At 42.3% G+C, this 20,288-nt stretch overlaps 1 protein-coding gene across 4 annotated transcripts in view; it reads right to left on the bottom strand.

The window, feature by feature from the left end:
- Positions 1-577: 577 nt before the first annotated feature.
- The window catches only part of CDC27 (cell division cycle 27), a 60,227-nt gene continuing 40,516 nt past the window's right edge, over positions 578-20,288 (bottom strand). For all 4 annotated transcript variants that reach the window (XM_048830176.2, XM_048830177.2, XM_048830178.2 and 1 more), the window contains exons 15-19: positions 14,186-14,303; positions 11,692-11,820; positions 8,021-8,095; positions 6,066-6,246; positions 578-3,662 (exon numbers count right to left, since the gene is read on the bottom strand). In XM_048830176.2, coding sequence (XP_048686133.1) covers positions 3,580-3,662; positions 6,066-6,246; positions 8,021-8,095; positions 11,692-11,820; positions 14,186-14,303 — 586 coding nt within the window. In that variant the 3' untranslated portion in view covers positions 578-3,579. The remainder of the gene's footprint in view (positions 3,663-6,065; positions 6,247-8,020; positions 8,096-11,691; positions 11,821-14,185; positions 14,304-20,288) is intronic.

Here is a 20,288-nt window from a genome sequence, read left to right as displayed (position 1 = left end):
TGTGTCAAGAGCCAAAGGTCTCTCTTGATCTTCTCTCCTGTCATGAAGGCACCTAGAAGTGTCCATTACCCGATGGATCTGATAAGTATAGATTGTATAAATCTCAGTAAACAAGTACATTCACCCTTATGGAAGTTCCACTGCCAAACAAACAAAAACACAAAGACACCACCACCACCTAACTCTTCAGACAGGTCAAGGACTGAATGGACAAGATGATCAACATCCCCCAGTTGATCCTTCTGGGACAGAGCTGAGGAAAGTGCATTCATTTGTGCAGAACTCACAATGCTGCTGGCTGTGTCGTACTGGTTTTGTGCTTAAAGAGGCTGTCACAGAGTGCCAAATCCATCAAGAAGAAAAACAACTCAGTTTCCTTTATTCCAGCCTAGTAGGTCAACCAGCAGCACACAAAAGCAGCCACAGTTAGGCCCCAACCCTGAAAAAACTTCACTTGTGAGAAATCCCACTGAACTCAATAAGGAGAGTGTGCTTATAGGACTGGGTCCTCAGTGAACAACTCATCCACTTCTGGAGGAGCGGAGGGATCCATACATCAAGCACCTGATTATAAAACTGCTTTTAAAAGTAGTTTATTTGGATTTCCACATCCTTTAATGAATTGCAAATATATTAACAGAAAAGACTTTTTTCTAAGACTGTACAATTTCTGAAATAAAAGTCAGGAAAAGCAAAAAAGGAAAAAAGACAAAAATTACATTGTTTCAATGCAAATAGTACACACCACACCCACGCTTTGCATTTTTTCATATTTTTGTATTAATAAATGACAGTCCCCTAATTCAACACATTTGCTCTAGTTTGGGTGTCAGAGCGCCTTCACATTTCACCTCCCTCGCCCCTCAAAGAGCAGATAAGTAGATTGATTAAAATACTGGTTCTCATGTGTTTGTTTTTTTAAAGAAGGTAAAATAGCAGCATGGTTTAAATGTAACTTGCAAATCTTGAGAAAATAAAATGTAGGTGATGACGTACATCTAAAGCAAGGGACAATTTAGTATTTTGAGCACTAATGTTCAGTTTAGAATTTGCATCCTTTTAAAATCTTATCTGAGATAAGAGCCCTTTGCCGGGTATTTAAAAAAATGAATTCCAATATAACAGTTTACAACTTTTAAAGAGCAAAATTGTTAAAAAAATTAAACTGCTATAAAGGAAACTCAAGGTATTTTTTTCCCATATGGGGGGATTGGCTATTTGCCATCTCTGGCCCCCAAATAAACAAGCAGCATTTGTTTTGGGAAAATCCCCAAATTAGCACATGCTCTTTGAAAACAGACAAGGAATAAAACTAAACCAAATTTGGGGCCTAAAACCTTGTCAGCAAGACCTAAGGTCTAAAACCTAAGGTCGGTCTAAAACAGAATTTTCCAGCTCTCAAGGAGATGGGGCCTGGGAAGAGAGAGATTCCTGCTTTTTGTTTAGAGAATGTAAACGTCAAGTACCCAAAGGTAGCCAATTATACTGTCTAGCCAATATTCACACAGATTGTAGCTCCAGACTCTACAATGTGTTGTTTCTTTGTAACTCACTCTTGTGGAAACCCTATTATGGAGGTGCGAATCTTGGAGTGCTGCAGCTGCTTTAAGACTGGGAGGGAAAAGAAAGAAACCATGCAGATACAGGTAACTTAATGGATATTCCATGTGAACAGCAGGTGAGGATACTTTACTATAGTACAATTCCATTGGGGAATTTCAACCTTGGTGTTTTCCTTTTAAGGGATGGTTTATCATGCAAGAGCCTATCTGAAATACTTCTCTAGCACCAAAGAAATCTTGCATCTAGTGCACTCTTTACTTAGCTGAAACACTTGCATGATTTAGAATGAGATTTAGTCTACTTTCAGAAACAAACAGATTTACAGTATTGACAAAAGCACAAAGCTTCATCCAATATCACCTCCCATGGTTTAGAGATTTTCACTATGACTGGAATTCAGCCTAATTTTCCCTGCTTGTCTACCCACTTCAGAATAATGGAAAATGATATTTTTTGTGCAGCTGTTGTGAATTTTTTTTCCTTACGGTAAAAAATGCTTCTCGCAACCAAACAGTAGGCGTGATAGGACATGTTTGTACCTAATCTAGGACAAGGACACTAAAAAAAATATATATATTAAAAAAAAATTAAAGTTCTACTGATGGTAACTAAAGGTCTTCTAAAAACAATATACATTAAAACGAAAGGAACAGAACAAATTTTAAGACTGATCACAACAAATATGTTGCTGTGAAATTTGAATCATTCCCAATTTATTGTGCATAATTTGCTCTTTAAAAAACTGTTATGATATCATACACTTTCTTTACGGTCACTGCATAAAGGGCACCAATCTTTGTTGCAGAGCACTACAGAGAAAGATAATTTTGGATTCTTTAATATAGCCTCACTTTCTTCTCACAGAAACAGCCTCCAGGGCGCTCAATTCCTACAGATATAGAGTGAGAATTTTCTCCAAGAATCTTAAAGAATGGCTTAAAAAAAATAAGATAATTGCACATTTTTGCATCCTGCTCAGACAACACTTTACAAAATAGTTTTAAAAGGATACTGTCTTAGACAAATATTTGATACATCTTACTGTAAGGTTCTGATTGGGTTAAGGCTTACACTGTCTTCCTGGCTTCTTTATCTACTTAGAAACAAGTTGTCACTGTGGCTTATGTTACTTTTATCCTTTCAACATTACAATTTTATCTACATGTCTCTTTATTTTGCTCTTATAATAAACTTTTTATTCTCTGAACATTAGAACCGAATCCAAGGGGCACCTGAAGAAGAGTCAACACGTTAATGACTTGTTTTGCTGAAGTACTAAGTAGACAATAATTGACATTTTGGAAATTAGATGAATAAATTAACTCTTGGCTAGAATATTAAAGCGTTCTGTAATAGTGGCTATGCTGCAATGTGCTCCTCTGGCTAAGAACAAGTTTACACTAAGTAGGGACCCCGGATATAGTCTATATTTTGACACACACCCTGAATCCTGAGCATGTGCATTGTATTTTGTTCACTGGAGACACTGTAGCTTTAAGTTCATTTACATTCCCTGGCATTTAAGTTACACTATAATATGCAAAAGTTTTTAACCTGTCCCATCCTGCACTTAACGCTGTCTTTGAAGAACTTGGAAATGGAAGTTCAGCACTCTGCTTACCAAGAAAGAATCAAACTAAGACACATTTCTGGAGAAAGTACTAAGGAAGCAGTTTCTTGTTCTATTCCCACATCTCTCGGCTCACTTATAGCAAACCACAAGTCTTTCTTCCATGATAGCTTTCCAACAAAGGAGGAGTTGGAAAAAAATATTGTTTTCCTCCTCTAAGAGTCATTTCATAAAGGTGTAAGAGCCACTAGTCAGTCTCAAAAGCAGCTGAACATCGCACTGCCATTAATTCGGTGTATGTTTAAAATCTGATGAGTGGTGCACTCATGGTGTCGGGAGAATAATGACAATGCTGGCTCAGTGATGTGAAGACCCAGTACATGAAGGAAGGGGAGAACACAACAGTACCAATCACACATCCAAGCTCAGATACTGGCTTTTGGAGGTTAAAATTCATCACTTTCAACTGCATGGAGTTGCGTGTCATCTGCATCTGTCATGCTGCTCTCTTGGGATTCATCTGTGCCAACTTTAAAACACAAACAAGGGATTAGGCTCTTTGGTAGAAGACATGCACATTTTACACAAGCAAGTCCACCATATTAGAAAACAGTGGCAACAAGGCTCTATCATAGCCTATAAATATAGAGGGTTCCCCCCTCCACAGTAACCTTTTCCCACACTGCCCCCCATCCCTGGATTGTCTTTTCTAATCCCGTATGCCATGCAACCTCTCTGCTCTTCAAAACCCAGTTCTTTTCACTCTCTCCTCCAGTGACCCATGCCAGCCTAACGAGATCTAAATAAAAGAGCTGAGAAGGGAATCAACAAGACGTGCATCTTGCAAAAACAAGCACCTGCATTATTTTACAGCCTCCTTAACCACCTCCTGTCAGTGAGCTAGGAGGGAGACTGAGTAAGATCTCCTCCCATTATAAAGTGAACACAGAAGGCCAGACTGATATACCTACCAGTCACCTGCCCTGCCCCACAGAAATTGATAGCTTGGATCAATCTTGTTATCCCAAAACCATAATGTTTAAGGACTATTTAGTATTTACAGTGGTAAAGTGTTCAGAGGTAGTGAAATTAAAACAGGATGGAAACAGGTTTTACTGCCATACTCTGACCCCCCATGCTGCAAGTGACAGAGTGAAGTTTACAGCAAAAGAATGGAGGCTAGTAAAAGATTCAGAAATGCCAGTTTATACAGACATTTAAAAAAGTGTAAATCAGTCTGTTTGCAGATACCTACTCTGACCTCATTCAGCTTGTACACAGGCACAGTCCAAAGCACGGTAAGGAAATGCATCTAACCCGCCCCCCATATTCACGGTGATCAGCAAAGCAAAATGAACGTTCATCTGGTGAGAAGCAGCTCTCAACAAGTTCTGTCCTTGTTAAAACTTGCAGTAAAGCAAGATAAATAGCTCAAGGAGATGGTCACTTTCTAAGCAGGTTGATTGTGCCTACCTGTATTGCTTAAAGGTAAATTTTAGATAGCACAGTTTAGACTATAAAAAGTACCTTCACCTTTATCTGAATTTCCAAATTTTTTGATGCCGAGGAAAATTGTAGTCCTTCAGAATACCCAGAAGTAACACATGGTCCCTTTTTGAAAGCTTACTTTAAGGACCTTGCCAAGACTGGGACTTAAAGGTGTGTTAGAATGTGTTAGCCAACATGTTTTAAAAGGTCAACACTGCCTCATCTACAACTGGCTTAACACATGCTAAAATGGTCACTTGGCAATTTAGACCTTTGAGGTATTTTTTCCAGTCTGTCTGCAGAGTCAGGAGGATTGCATTGGTTTACATTTGGAAGACTTTAAGTAATGTCTGGTGAATTCAAGCTTTTATTTTTTTTGTTTTAAAAATACCAAAAATTTAAAAAGGATCCTAGTACAAAATTTCTGTGGTGCTTATTTCCAGAAACTGCAGTCACCTCTCAAAAGATTAAGTGCTCTGTCTCCATCTGCTGGGCGTAGACGAACTATATACTAGAGTGTTTAGACTAGTTTGGACAGAAGAACTAACAAACATTTACCATTTCAGGAAATAAAAAGCATGTTAAAAAACAAGATGCTATGGTTTTACTGGAAGGTGTCACTGATATCAATGGGATACACACCAGCAGTACATCTGATAAAGTTTTCAGCACAATTTTACAATGGACTAGAACAATTTTAAGTTCTGTAGTAACATTTTTGCCTAATGAAGAAAACAAAATGGTTCTTTTGCAACAGTCTATCCATCCATTTTCTAGTTCATGTCAAGCTCATCAATATTTATGACCATCATATTTCTGGATAAAAAATTAGATGAGAAAGATTTAGGCCATTCCCTCTGGTGTATTTTTTCAGTGCTTTATTCTGCCTAGTTTCAAACAACAGGGCTTCCACAACTTTCCTTGAGAGAGAATTCCAAGGTCTAACAGATCTCACTGTTAGGGGTATTTTTCCTTGATATTGAACCCAAGTTTTCCTTTGCTTAAGTTATCTCATTACACTTATGCTGCTCTGAGCCCTTGAACAAACAATTTCATTATTTCCTTGCTCATTACACCCTTCAGATACTTGAAGGATTAGATGCCCCTTTACTGGAAGGTTCAGATTGCAGCGTGTATAATTATCTTGTAAAAAGTATTAACAGTATTTATATAAATTATATAACAATAGTTTATTAGGTCCTGCAAAGATTAGTCCTTGTACTAGGATCAAATACCTAAACTCTCTGAAGAAATCTAACAATCTTTCACTACCAGTTTATTACAAGTAGACCCAGCTAGATCAGCAGTAAGAGAATTGTTGGGAGTCGCCACTTGCTGGGCAAATAGGTAAGCAGTTATAGTCTGGGCTTCTGTTTTACTGAGAAACAAAAAATCTTTCTACTAGGAAACCAGTTAATTTGGATTTTGAGCTGGAAATACAAACCTGACTCATATGGATAACATTCACTGATCTGCTCTTCTTGAGTTATCGGTTCCTCATCATCTGGAAGGTAACGTTTATCAATGGCCTCTTTGATCTGGTTGTTGGCTCCTTTAGGATCTAAATCCATTGCCCACGAGAAATTCATAAGGGCCAGATGAGTTTGACCCAATTTTTTATAAACCTAAAAATAAAAACATTAACACTACATTTTCCATTAAGTTGCTACTCGATATCATTTTATCCAACAGTGGCTTGTAGCCAATAGTTATTTTTAAGTGGTATTCATAATTCCTACTGTAATGTGAAAGACTGCTGGATGAATGGGACGTTAGCATGCATTGTAAGCAGTCATCCGGGAAGGAACTGAATGTCTCAAAGAACTCCTCTGATACAGAGCCTGTCATGCCTCTTGGTGACTGGACAGAATCCATTCCAGATTGGTAATGACCAAAAGACACCGTCATTTAATGGCTATTTGGTGCTCTACATGAAATTAATTTGTCTCAGTCCACTTCCTAGTTCTCACACCAGAAGTGGTCCTCTTAAGGGTCTGCAGAACAGGGCTGAGGCACATTGGTGGGTGGCCTTGCTGCTGCCCATGCTGTATATTCTTCATCAAGGGACGACTTCTGTTACCAGAGCTATCAGCCAGTCATTTTTCACAAGCATCACTTTCTTTTAATTTAAAACAGGTTTGTCCTAGGAACACAAAAAAGTGAATCCCCTTGCCCCAAGGCCTTTAGGTAGCAATCCCTTTATGCTATTGCCATCATTACACCTTTCAGAAGGAAGGTTTCATGCTTTAGTCTATCTGCAGTTAGATCATATGGCACGGAGTGCACGATCTAGCTCTGAACCACAGGAACTGGAAATCTCTGCAGGACAAAACTAACAGCAAGTGTAAAAGAAAGCTGCAGCCATTTAGCTCAGTTCAACATTCTGAATATTAATACGCTGTGAAATGTGATGACACGAGTTTTCATTTAATTAGAAATGTACTAAAAAGGAGATGGAAACGGACTTCTCTCAAACATCCGAGGCCCAGTTAGGGAACACTACAGAAGGTCCAAAATGAGCAACACAAATGCACTGGGTGGGAAGTTGCATGGGGTGGATTTTGTTAGTAGTGTTACTGTGTGGCTCAGTGGTTTAAGCATTAGATTTGAAAACCCCTAGACTCCCAATATCCAGAGGTTCAAATCTCAATAAGGCTGATTCAGCTCTTCATTCTTCCAAAATAACCTGGTTCCATGTAGTTGTTGTGTAGGGATCTTTAGATGAAACAGAAGTCCTGCCTGCCCTGTGTAGGTGTTTTACACCCTATACTATTTTGCAGATGTTTCTTGTTCAGCATTTCTGATATAACAGACTAGCAGAATGTGATTACAAGACGTCTGTAGAAATGCATGTCTAAGATGACAGCATCATGGGTTCTATCCCCAGATGAGGTAGGATTCTATCCATCACACCATTTCTGCACCATTATTGTATTGGCCAAAGTCTTTGTACTTTTAGAGTCACATTTTTGGGGGAAGGTGCAGCAAGTATGCACAGAAAATCATGCATCTGTTTTCATACAGGCATTTTTGTATGAACCTGTTCCATAGTCCTTAGAACACACTGTCCTTCAGTGATGCAGTTATGGTGGGGATAAAGGATGCTGGTGGCATGGTGAAATCAGGCTTCAGGCTTCCACAACAGAAGTAATTCTTTCAGAAATAGAGCTCTACCAGGAGAGCACCCATTTTGATCAAAAACTAATCTCAAATGCAGTTGCCAGTTTATATGTGGTGAGGCATACATGGCACTGTGGGAATTTTCAGAACACTGTCCAAAATGGAAACAACTTAATGATAGATAGAAAACTAGCACCTAGGCTTGTTTCTCTGCAACAATGAAGATCACAGGTACTTATGATCACAGCTATATTTCATAGAACTATGTTCAGTTTTTACCTTTCCTATTAAGAAGTAAACAAGAGACTCTTTGGGAACAATCTGTTTCAGTTCTTCAAGTTCTTGTAAAGCAGACTAAAAGAGGGGGAAAAAATGTTAAATGGTTTTCCCAGTAAGTTTGAGCCAGTTTGAGCATCACTCCACTTTTATTACATCATAATAAACGGGTTAATTAAAAAACAAACAAACAGTTAGTTCATGGCTTTTTTGGAATCCATCTTGTAAACCATATAGAAACCTCAGATGGCTACTTTCCTCTGTGAATAACCATTGCACAATCAAATGTAAATGTAATATTCTAGCAAATGCAGGCTGAATAAGAGTAATGTTTTAAAATGTAAATAATGTTTTTTTCTTCCAATTTAATATGGTTTTAAATCTCTGGAGAGATTGTTTTGGGTGTCTTTAGTTAGTTTCCTACTTGGTAGACAAATTTCAGATTTTCCATTTTTAAACTAAGAAGTTGCACACTTAAAATGTTAAATCTGTGCTGAAAAAAAGGTAACTCCAGGGCTTCATTTACATCCTTACCATGAGAACACAAATGCAAACACCAAATTAATAGGCAAATAGCCCAGACTATATTTGCAACCAACACCCGCCTCCAATATACTGAGCTTCCACAAATCAAGAAAGATAAATGCTTTGACTGGCTACTCTCTGCCATTAGGTTTTACAGTTTGAAGTCAATGAGATTTGTGCTCCTCATCACTTTGGGTGCTTGATGGAAATTCCCCCCTTAGATGTCTAAATATTGGCTTTTAGGCTCGCTTTTTAAATTATGACCTGCTTATATATGAGAGTTCACAATAACGTTGTTAATGTATTCAAAGTTCAGTAACTTTTCACTGTTAACATTGAAGCAGCTTTGTTTTGAAGTGACAAAGTTTTCATGTTACCAAGAAAAAAGCTTAAATAAAAATACAGTTTTAGCTTCTGATCCTGCAAACACTTATGCACACATTTAACTTTACTCACATGAATAATCTATTAACTTCAAAGGGACTACTCATGTGCTTACAGTTATATATTGAGTTAAGTGTTTGCAGGATTATGCCTTAACCCTCAGTATTTTGTTTATTAAAATTCAAATGTAATAAAAAAACTGAGAAGACACCCTACCAGTAGAATTTAAAATCAAGTAGAATTTATAATTTAGTTCCTTATAAATTTTAACATTGCAAGGTATAACTAACTTTTACAAACACTCAGTCTGATTTAAATCAATGATTTTTTTTTTTTTTTTTAAAGTCAAGGGATTTATATCATAATCTTTTAAAAATTGCTACACACTGGGCAAATGATACCTTGTAATGGTAAAGTGACAGCAAAGATAATAAATAAATAAAGATCAGGCAATTCAAGGAAGTGCAAAATCCCTGACACCTGAATAGCAGATCACGGATATGGTCTCTACTGGGATAAGTGCGGAGAGTCTTGGTGTTCTATTGAAGAATATGGGTTAACTGATGCTACTGTCAGACTGCGACCGCATGAAAGTGCAGTTGGTGAGCTCAGACAGTGCAATGTGCTAAATGTCAAGGCATTTCGGTTAAAAACATTAAACATTAAAGAAGTTAAGGGTCTGATCTTTCTAAATCCAGAGATTATTTAAATGCATGTTGCTGCTTGTGCAGCTAAATTTCCTTCTTGTAAAATCTAAGGCTGAACAAGGCTGGGCACTGTCAGCAATTGTATATGTACTTCCATAGGAAAGAAGTGTTTTTGGAACACTTCTTTATCTTTTCTGCATCAGACTACATTTGCTATTTTATCCCCATGGGACATCTTCCTCCAATTCTGGTTGCATTTCTCCCCTTCATCTTATTTAAGAATTTACACCAGGACTTTGTGTTAAAATCCTTAATTTTAGAGAGTGTTTTAAATTATCCTATATTTAGGAACTTCAAAATGGAGGTTCTCACTATCAATGTAATTTCCTCTTGTGTATATATTACAATAAGGTCTCATTATGAACCAGACTGTGGTCCAGTTTCCTCAGCTAAGCAAGACAGGAAGGGGGCATAAGGACCCACCAGCTAGACGTAGGCCATGTCTACACTACCACTTTTGTTGGTATAATTTATGTCACTCAGGGATGTGAAACACACACCCTCATGAGCAACATAAGCTACACCGACAGAAGTGCTGGTGTGGACAGTGCTATGTCAGTGGGAGGGCTTCTCCTGCCAACATAACTACTGCCACTCATGAAGGTGGTTTTATTATGTCGATGGGAGAGCTCTCTCCCGTCGGCATAGAGTGGCTACATAAACTATCTTACAGCAGCGTAGCTGCATCGGTACAGCTCTGCTGCTGTGAGTTTGCTAGTGTAGACCTGGCCTAAGTAGCGGCATGGGAAGGAGAGCACCAAACCCATTCTCACAGGTGTAGTAAGTACCTATATAACAGTGCAAGATAGTAGAAAACCAGGCCCAGACTGTCTAGCTTTCTCTCCTTGGAGAGATAACAAGGCCTTTGAAATATAAGTTTGCTTACTACTTTGGTTGCTTGTGGGACAGTTTTATTGCACTTTTCCTGCGTAACTCCCTTTGTACAAACTCATCAATACCACTAAATTTCAGAAAAGGTTGTAAATAAGGTTCTCTCCATATCATTTGCAAATTCAAATCATCAACAGATTTTACACATCTTGGGCCTCAAGAGGCAGACAATTTTTAAGCCAACCATTACAAAAATATCTACTGCACTGCCTGCTCCTCCCCCCAGTAGAGATGCCTCTGGCTCAACTTTAGTCCCTTTGCCAGATAAAGGGATGTCCCAAATTCTCTGCTCACATCACCAGGCCTGATGCTACCAATGCTACTTTTTGATCCTCCAAGAGTTCTTTACATGAGCATGAGTTACATTGTGAATTATTTTTATTTTTTTTGTACTGCCTAGTCTACTGCTGTGAGTGCTTCTGGCTAGGTTCCTGGAACAAAGATATTCAACACTCTCTCTCCAGTTCAAGTCAAGAAGATCAATAAGCAGGTACTCTGCTGGTTAAGAGCTTGGGGAACATTAGTGTCTGGATGCTCGGACTCATGCTCAGGGCAGAGAGGGGGGAGGTAATATTCTCCAGAAGAACTATGCAAGCAGTTCTACAGTTTGGTCTTGTGAGGGCGTTCTCTGTAATTTCGCATTTAGAGTTATTGTGCCTATCAGTCTACAGGTGTTTTAAGACCATGTGTGGGAAACTAAATTAGTCAGAGATCACCTACAAAAGACCAACCTCAACCCCTAAATTGAAAGCAGCATCCCTAACCCCTGCAGGATTTGAACTCACCCCACAGAAAGATTATCCCTCAAAAAACACCTGTTATTAGGAGGTCTGTCCTTTATACAGTGCTGAAGTGGTTACCAAATACAGATTTGGTTAACTGGAGTCAAGTAGCCCTCCTGATACCAGAAGGCTTCCTTTCAAATAAAGGAGCTATTTGCATTAGTACCAGGATGACTACAACTGCTGCAGTATTACACTGGGAAAAGAGGCAGGTCTTTCAAATAGCCATAGCCAGCATGAAAGATATATTCTTGGAGCCAAGCATAACTTCCATTATGAAGTAATAAGAATCAAGATTTGATTAACTTTTAATTCATCATCATTCAGACAGCTGCAGACCCTACGGAATACAGAGAGACTTCAGTTTCTAGCATCCATGTCTTACCTTATATTTTTCATTTGCAAATAATACAGAGGCTCGATGAAATTTGCATAGTGGGTTCTTCGGATCAATGTTAATGGCTTTGTTTAGAGTATCCAAAGCCTTTTCAGATTTTTTCAGTGCATGCTGGACCTACAACAGAACAGAGATGACGTTAATAGATTTCCTTTTTCAAAGAAAGAGGGGAAGGCAGGATCTGACCTGCCAGACTATGAAAAAATACATTTGACAAAATCCAGTGCCTTTAAAATGCAATATTCAAATACAGTAACTCCTCACTTAAAGTCGTCCCGGTTAACATTGTTACGTTGCTGTGCTTGTTTAAAGTCGTTTGGCAGCTGCCTGCTTTGTCCATTGCTTGCAGGAAGAGCATCCCGTTGCAGCTAGCTGGTGGGGGCTTGGAACCAGGGTGGACTGGCAGCCTCCCTATCAGCTCCCCGCTCCCCTAAGTTCCCTGTGCAGCAGCTGCCCAGCAGGCTATCCGTACAGTTGTCCCTCCCCCCACTGCCATGTGCTGCTCCTGCCCTCTGCCTTGGAGCTGCTCTCCAGAGCCTCCTGCTTGCTTTGGAGAAGGGGAGGGGAAGAGAAAAGGAGAGGTGGGCTAATGTCAGGGTGTCCCCCTCCCCCTGCACCCAGTTTACCCCATCTCCATAGAGCAGGGGGGACACACGACAGGGCTCAGGGACCTTCCTGGCAGCAGCTGCTGCGGTCTCAGCTTGCTGATTAACAAGGCAGTGTACTTAAGAGTGCGTCAGTGTATTTAAAGGGGAAATGTGCATCTCTCTCTCTGTCTCCCATTCTGTCTCCCATGCTGTCTCCCCTCCCTCCATTCCTGCTGACTTGTAGAGTGAGGCTACATTAACAATGAGTTAACCCTTGAGGGCTCAGCCAATTGCTAGTTCATCATTTAGCAGTAAGGCATTCCTTGGGAAATATCCCACCCTCTGACTCCACCACCTCAACCAAGCTTTACAATCATCATCGCTGTGTACAGTATTAAATTGTTTAAAACTTATACTCTGTGTGTGTGTGTGTGTGTGCGCGTGCGCGCGCGCACACAGTGTCTTTTGTCTGGCAAAAAAAAAAAAAAAATTCCCTGGAACCTAACCTCCCCCTATTTACATTAATTCTTACGGGGAAATTGGATTCGCTTAACATCATTTCGCTTAAAGTCGCATTTTTCAGGAACATAACAACGTTAAGTGAGGAGTTACTGTAGAGAGGCTCATTCTGGAGTCAGATAAGATTGCACAATTCACCTCTCACTATTAAGCTTTTTACTCCTAGCTCTCACACTCTAGCAGAACGGTAAGTTGGCCCTCACCACCGAACTAGTTCAATGCCCCTGCCCTAGAACATAAAGTCAATGAACACCCATCAACATAGCAGAATCGGGGGCAGGAAAAGCTTAACCAAGGGCTATAATATACTTTGTTGCCATACTGCAAGTGAGAAAAGGGTCAGCAGATGACCACATAACCAACCGCCATGATACTGGTCTGCCCCACATCACTCAAACAATCATTAAATGTATAAAAAACAGCTTTCTATATTAGAACAGAGCATTTGCTCTAGTTGTACAAATCCCTCACAGGCAGAGGGACAGACCTAAAACAATGGCTCAGTCTTGTCAGGCCTCTATACCAGTTTAACGACAGTAAGATCTTAGAATCAGACTTTAAGGTCAGAAGGGACCTTATTATGATGGTCTAGTCTGATCTCCTGCACAACGCAGGCCACAGAATCTCACCCACCCACTCCTGTAACAAACCCCTAACCCATGTCTGAGCTATTTAAGTCCTCAAATCGTGGTCTAAAGACTTCAAGGTGCAGAGAATCCTCCAGCAAGTGACCCGTATCAGCTGTGCTGACTGCTTCCAATTTAACTGTGCTAGTAGTTGGCACAAGCTGCTTAGAAATCCCTACTCTTAGAATTAAGGGTCATCACGTATATAGATGATTAGGAGGTGGGGACCAAGGATGCACCAAGGCCCAAAATAGAACTTCATTAAAGGTACAGTGGGGGAGCCTCAAGTGCCAGTTCCAGGGTCCAGTTGAGGACCACTGAGCTAGTTACCAGTTATGTTTTTTCTCTGTGAATACTCAGTTCCTTTAAAACTTTCTCATATGAGGACTGATTTTCAGATCCCTACTCTACTTGGGCATGTGCCCACACTGTGAAAGTACAAAAATTGCTCAAGTGTGAACCCAAATGCTATCACCTACATGAGCCCAACTGTCCAGTTTTGAGGGTGTAAATTTTAAACACTTATGGACGCACAGATGATAGCATTGTTCCAGGACAAATACAGGTGTTTATAGCCGCAAAAAAACAGAAATGTGTGCAAAATTGCATTCACACACACAAGTGGAAGAAGGGCAGGGCCTTTGCTAAAAGTCTGGTCCATAATATGCTTTTTCTATTGTGAGCACACACAATAAAAAGCCGATTAAACAGAACAAAGGATAGAATTACCAGTAAATGCAATCTACTTACAACTCCAATGTGACAGAGTAAGACTGAGCTCTGAGGATTGATATCGAGTGCTTTCTGGAAATGCATTTCTGCTAGGCTGAATTTCTCCTGTTTGTAATAAATCATTCCCAACCCATACCTGCAAGGACAAAACAAGTTTGTCAGATAATAATAAAGGTTGGTTTGTGATAAATCAAACTTTAAGTGTAGACTGGCAGAAGAAAATGGTCTTTGGCACATTAATTTGACAGATTAGATCAATGGAAACAAACAATGAAGTTCCTGGGATTCAGATATAGCCATATAAGCCTTTCCACTACAGCAGTTTGGGTAAACGTACACTGTAACCATAGCAGCATCCAACACATTGTTTCAAATTTTGGCATCTGAGTCATGTAAATCTTCTGCTAAATAAGCCCTGGTCTACACTAGGAGTTGACATTGAATTTTGCAGCGTTAAATCGATTTAACCCTGCACCCGTCCACACTACGAAGCCCTTCTTTTCGACTTAAAGGGCTCTTAAAATTGATTTCCTTACTTGACCACCGACAAGGGGATTAGCACTGAAATCAGCCTTGCTGGGTCGAATTTGGGGTACTGTGGACACAATTAGACGGTATTGGCCTCCGGGAGCTATCCCGGAGTGCTCCATTGTGACCGCTTTGGACAGCGCTCAACTCAGATGCACTGGCCAGGTAGACAGGAAAAGGCCTTCAAACTTTTGAATTTCAATTTCCTGTTTGGCCAGCATGGCAAGCTGCAGATGACCATGCAAAGCTCATCAGCAGAGGTGACCATGATCGAGTCCCAGAATCGCAAAAGAGCTCCAGCATGGACTGAACTGGAGGTATGGGATCTGATCGCTGTATGGGGAGAGGAATCCGTGCTATCAGAACTATGTTCCAGTCTTCGAAATGCCAAAAACTTTGTCAAATTCTCCCAGGGCCTGAAGGACAGAGGCCATAACAGGGACCTGAAGCAGTGCCGTGTGAAACCTAAGGAGCTGAGGCAAGCCTACCAGAAAACCAGAGAAGCGAACGGCCGCTCCGGGTCAGAGCCCAAAACGTGCCGCTTCTATGATGAACTGCATGCCATTTTAGGGGGTTCAGCCACCACTACCCCAGCCGTGTTGTTTGACTCCTTCAGTGGAGATGGAGGCAACATGGAAGCAGGTTTTGGGGACGAGGATGATGATGATGATGAGGTTGTAGATAGCTCAGAGCAAGCAAGTGGAGAAACCGGTTTTCCCGACAGCCAGGAACGGTTTCTCACCCTGGACCTGGAGCCAGTACCCCCTGAACCCACCCAAGGCTGCCTCCCGGACGCGCCAGGCGGAGAAGGGACCTCTGGTGAGTGTACCTTTTAAAATACTATACATGGTTTAAAAGCAAGCATGTTTAATGATTAATTTGCCCTGGCATTCGTGGCTCTCCTGGATATACTCCCAAAGCCTTTGCAAAAGGTTTCTGGGGAGGGCAGCCTTATTCCATCCACCATAGTAGGACACTTTACCACTCCAGGCCAGCAGCATGTACTCGGGAATCATTGTACAACAAAGCATTGCAGTGTATGTTTGCTGGCGTTCACACAACATCCATTCTTTATCTCTGTGTTATCCTAAGGAGAGTGAGATATCATTCATGGTCACCTAGTTGAAATAGGGTGCTTTTCTTAAGGGGACATTCAGAGGTGCCCGTTCCTGCTGGGCTGTTTGCCTGTGGCTGAACAGAAATGTTCCCCGCTGTTAGCCATGGGGAGGGGTTAGCAACGTGGTGGGGGGAGGCAAAATGCGACCTTGGAATGAAAGCACGTGCTATGTATGTAATGTTAACAGCAAGGTTTACCGTGAAAGAGCGTACCCATCGTTCTATAAAATGTGTCTTTTTAAATACCACTGTCACTTTTTTTTTTCCTCCACCAGCTGCATGTGTTTCAAGGATCACAGGATCTTCTCCTTCCCAGAGGCTAGCGAAGATTAGAAGGCGAAAAAAACGCACTCGTGACAAAATGTTCTCTGAGCTCATGCTGTCCTCCCACACTGACAGAGCACAGACGAATGCGTGGAGGCAGACAATGTCAAAGTGCAGGAAAGCACAAAAAGACCGGGAGGAGAGGTGGCGGGCTGAAGAGAGGGCTGAAGCTGAAAGGTGGCAGCAGCGTGATGACAGGAGGCAGGATTCAATGCTGAAGCTGCTGGAGGATCAAACTAATATGCTCCAGCGTATGGCTGAGCTGCAGGAAAGGCAGCAGGAGCACAGACCCCCGCTACAGCCCCTGTGTAACCAACCGCCCTCCTCCCCTAGTTCCATAGCCTCCTCACCCAGATGCCCAAGAACATGGTGGGGGGGCCTCCAGCCACCTAGCCACTCCACCCCAGAGGACTGCCCAAGCAACAGAAGGCTGGCATTCAGTAAGTTTTAAAGTTTTAAACTTTTAAAGTGCTGTGTGGCCTTGTCCTTCCCTCCTCCACCACCCCTCCTGGGCTACCTTGGTAGTTATCCTCCTATTTGTGTGATGAATTAATAAAGAATGATGAATTAATAAAGAGCAATGACTTTACTGCCTCTGCAAGTGGTGACTGAAGGGAGGAGGGGAGGGTGGTTAGCTTACAGGGAAGTAGAGAACCAAGGAGCAGGGGGTTTCCTCTAAGAGGAACCAACAGAACTTTCACACTGTAGCCTGGCCAGTCATGAAACTGGTTTTCAAAGCTTCTCTGATGCGCACCGCGCCCTCCTGTGCCCTTCTAACCATCCTGGTGTCTGGCTGTGCGTAACCAGCAGCCAGGCGATTTGCCTCAACCTCCCACCCCGCCATAAACGTCTCCCCCTTACTCTCACAGATGTTGTGGAGCGCACAGCAAGCAGTAATAACAGTGGGAATATTGGTTTCACTGAGGTCTAACCGAGTCAGTAAACTGCGCCAGTGCGCTTTTAAACGTCCAAATGCACATTCTACCACCATTCTGCACTTGCTCAGCCTGTAGTTGAACAGCTCCTGACTTCTTTCCAGGGTGCCTGTGTATGGCTTCATGAGCCATGGCATTAAGGGGTAGGCTGGGTCCCCAAGGATAACTATAGGCATTTCAACATCCCCAACGGGTATTTTCTGGTCTGGGAATAAAGTCCCTTCCTGCAGCTTTTGAAACAGACTAGAGTTCCTGAAGATGCGAGCATCATGTACCTTTCCCGGCCATCCCACGTTGATGTTGGTGAAACGTCCCTTGTGATCCACCAGTGCTTGCAGCACTATTGAAAAAGTACCCCTTGCGGTTTATGTACTCGCCGGCTTGGTGCTCCAGTGCCAAGATAGGGATATGGGTTCCGTCTGTGGCCCCACCACAGTTAGGGAATCCCATTGCAGCAAAGCCATCCACTATGACCTGCACACTTCTCAGGGTCACTACCCTTGATATCAGCAGATCTTTGATTGCGTTGGCTACTTGTATCACAGCAGCCCCCACAGTAGATTTTCCCACTGCAAATTGATTCCCGACTGACCGGTAGCTGTCTGGCGTTACAAGCTTCCACAGGGCTATTGCCACTCGCTTCTCAACTGTGAGGGCTGCTCTCATCTTGGTATTCTTGCGCCTCAGGGCAGGGGAAAGCAAGTCAAAGTTCCATAAAAGTGCCCTTACGCATGCGAAAGTTTTGCAGCCACTGGGAAGCCACTGCAGACACTATGCCGTCCCACCAGTCTGTGCTTGTTTCCCAGGCCCAGAATCGGCGTTCCACCGCATGAGCCTGCCCCATTTTCACCATGATGCCCACATTGCCAGGGTCCGTGCTTTGAGAGAAGTCTGTGTCCATGTCCTCATCACTCTCGTCACCGTGCTGACGTCGCCTACTCGCCTGGTTTCGCTATGCCAGGTTCTGGTGCTGCATATACTGCTGGATAATGCATGTGGTGTTTAATGTGCTCCAAATTGCCAAAGTGATCTGAGCGGGCTCCATGCTTGCCGTGGTATGGCGTCTGCACAGAAAAAAGGCGCAGAACGATTGTCTGCCGTTGCCCTGACAGAGGGAGGGGCGACTGACGACATGGCTTACAGGGTTGGCTTACAGGGAATTAAAATCAACAAAGGGGGCGGCTTTGCGAGAAACTGAATGGCCTCCTCAAGGATAGAGCTCAAAACTGGGTTTAGCAGGCCGTTGATTTCACAGAGGGAGGGAGGGAGGAGAAAATGAATACAAAACAAATCTGGTCTATTTCTTGTTTTGAGCCACTTCATCTATCTTTATACATCTTGCTGGCAGCAGACTGTGCAGTATGACTGCTAGCCATTGTCATCTCCTGGGTGCTCGGCAGAAGACGGTGCAGTATGACTACTGGCCATTGTCTTCTGCTAGCTGCAGATTAAAAGACAGTGCACTGCCGGTAGGACTCAATTGCCATGAGACGAAACTTAAAAGGAAAATGACCTGGCTGAGTCACTCCCATGTTTGCCCAGGCGCCCCTTACCTCATCGAGGTTGGTTAAAAGAGCACCCAGGACTATGTCGATGACGGCTACCAGTCATACTGCACTGACTGCTGCCAAAAGGCAATGAGCTGCTGCTGTGTAGCAATGCAGTACTATGTCTGCCAGCACCCAGGAGACATACGGTGACGGTGAGCTGAGCGGGCTCCATGCTTGCCGTGGTATGGCGTCTGCACAGGTAACTTAAGAAAAGAGGCGCTAAACTATTGTTTCCCCTTGGTTTCACGGAGGAAGGGAGGGAAGGGGGACCTGACGATATGTATCCAGAACCACCCACAACAATGTTTTAGCCCCATCAGGCACTGGGATTTCTACCCAGAATTCAAATGGGCGGCGGAGACTGCGGGAACTGTGGGATAGCTACCCACAGTGCAACGCTCTGGAAGTCAACAGTTGCCTCGGTACTGTGGACACACTCCGCCGACTACATGCACTTAGAGCATTTGTGTGGGGGGACTCACAATCGACTGTATAAAAACACTTTCTACAAAACCAACTTCTATAAATTCGACCTAATTTCGTAGTGTATATATACCCTAAAATAGGCCAGATTCACTGTTTGTGTAAGTGGAAGCAACTCCATGGACTTCAATAGACAGTTTATGCCAGTCATACCTTTAATGTCCCAGGCACTAGTGACTACGTTAGCTCAGAGAGTAACCCCTTCATTCACAAACTAGCTACAACGTCTACTAATTCACAATTGGGTTTTGGCACCAGTTCAGCCTGCCCAGCTGGAAGATGAGTAACTGTAGCTGAAGCATTTTAAACTGATTAGACAAGGAAATTTAATCTGAAGCTAAAGTGTATACAGAGCTACCAAGAGAGAAGCAATAAGTATGCACTCAAGGGTGGAATCTTTTGGCCAGCAGTATCCACTGGCTTGCACCTGAAGTTTACTCCATGTTGGTTAACTAGCCATCCTCCAAGCTGTGAGGTGCAGTGAAGCTGGCCTTGGAGGCAATATTAATGGAGGCTATACAGGGAGAGCTTCATCACATCTGGGTACTGAAACTGCCTGGGCCAAGCGGATGCCATTAGTATCACAGACGCAGTTTCTTGGCTGAATTCTCTAAACACCCTCAAAGTCAGAGGGATTGGTGAGCAAGCACACATCAGTCCAGTAGACCATGGAATAAGGAACACATCCAATTGTTGTATTATATGTTCCTGGGTGGGGGTGACAAGTGACTCAGGAGTATGGCACCTATAACAATATTTGAACCCTGACAAGAGAACTTGGTACCTCCTATCTACTTTCTATGATGTTGGAGGTATGCTGTCTGTCACCATAGCTGTGCCAGTTCTAACAGATCTTCATTAACTGGTTATGTTACTCTCTCCTGTAAAAAAGTACATAAGATGTCTAATAATTTGTAAGATTTTTTGTGTATGATCTCCATCATAACCTAATGTTTCAGCTAGCCGTTCTTCTAAGGAGATCCTGAAAGGTCTTATATGGATGTGATGGCACAGCTAGACCTATAGCTGTATCAGGTGAGAGTGAAGAAATGGCAGCTGGAGTTAGGTTGGCAGAGTGATGTTGCTCCTCAAAGGCCTGCAGTTGCAGTAATGGAGCAGGAGGGACCTGAGGACACTGACAGGGTTGAACTCTTGTAGACTCTACAGGGGAATGTGATCTCACCC

Source organism: Caretta caretta, chromosome 27, assembly GCF_965140235.1.
Source record: "Caretta caretta isolate rCarCar2 chromosome 27, rCarCar1.hap1, whole genome shotgun sequence".
Classification (NCBI taxonomy): Eukaryota; Metazoa; Chordata; order Testudines; family Cheloniidae; genus Caretta; species Caretta caretta.
This window is presented reverse-complemented; position numbering and strand designations above follow the sequence as displayed.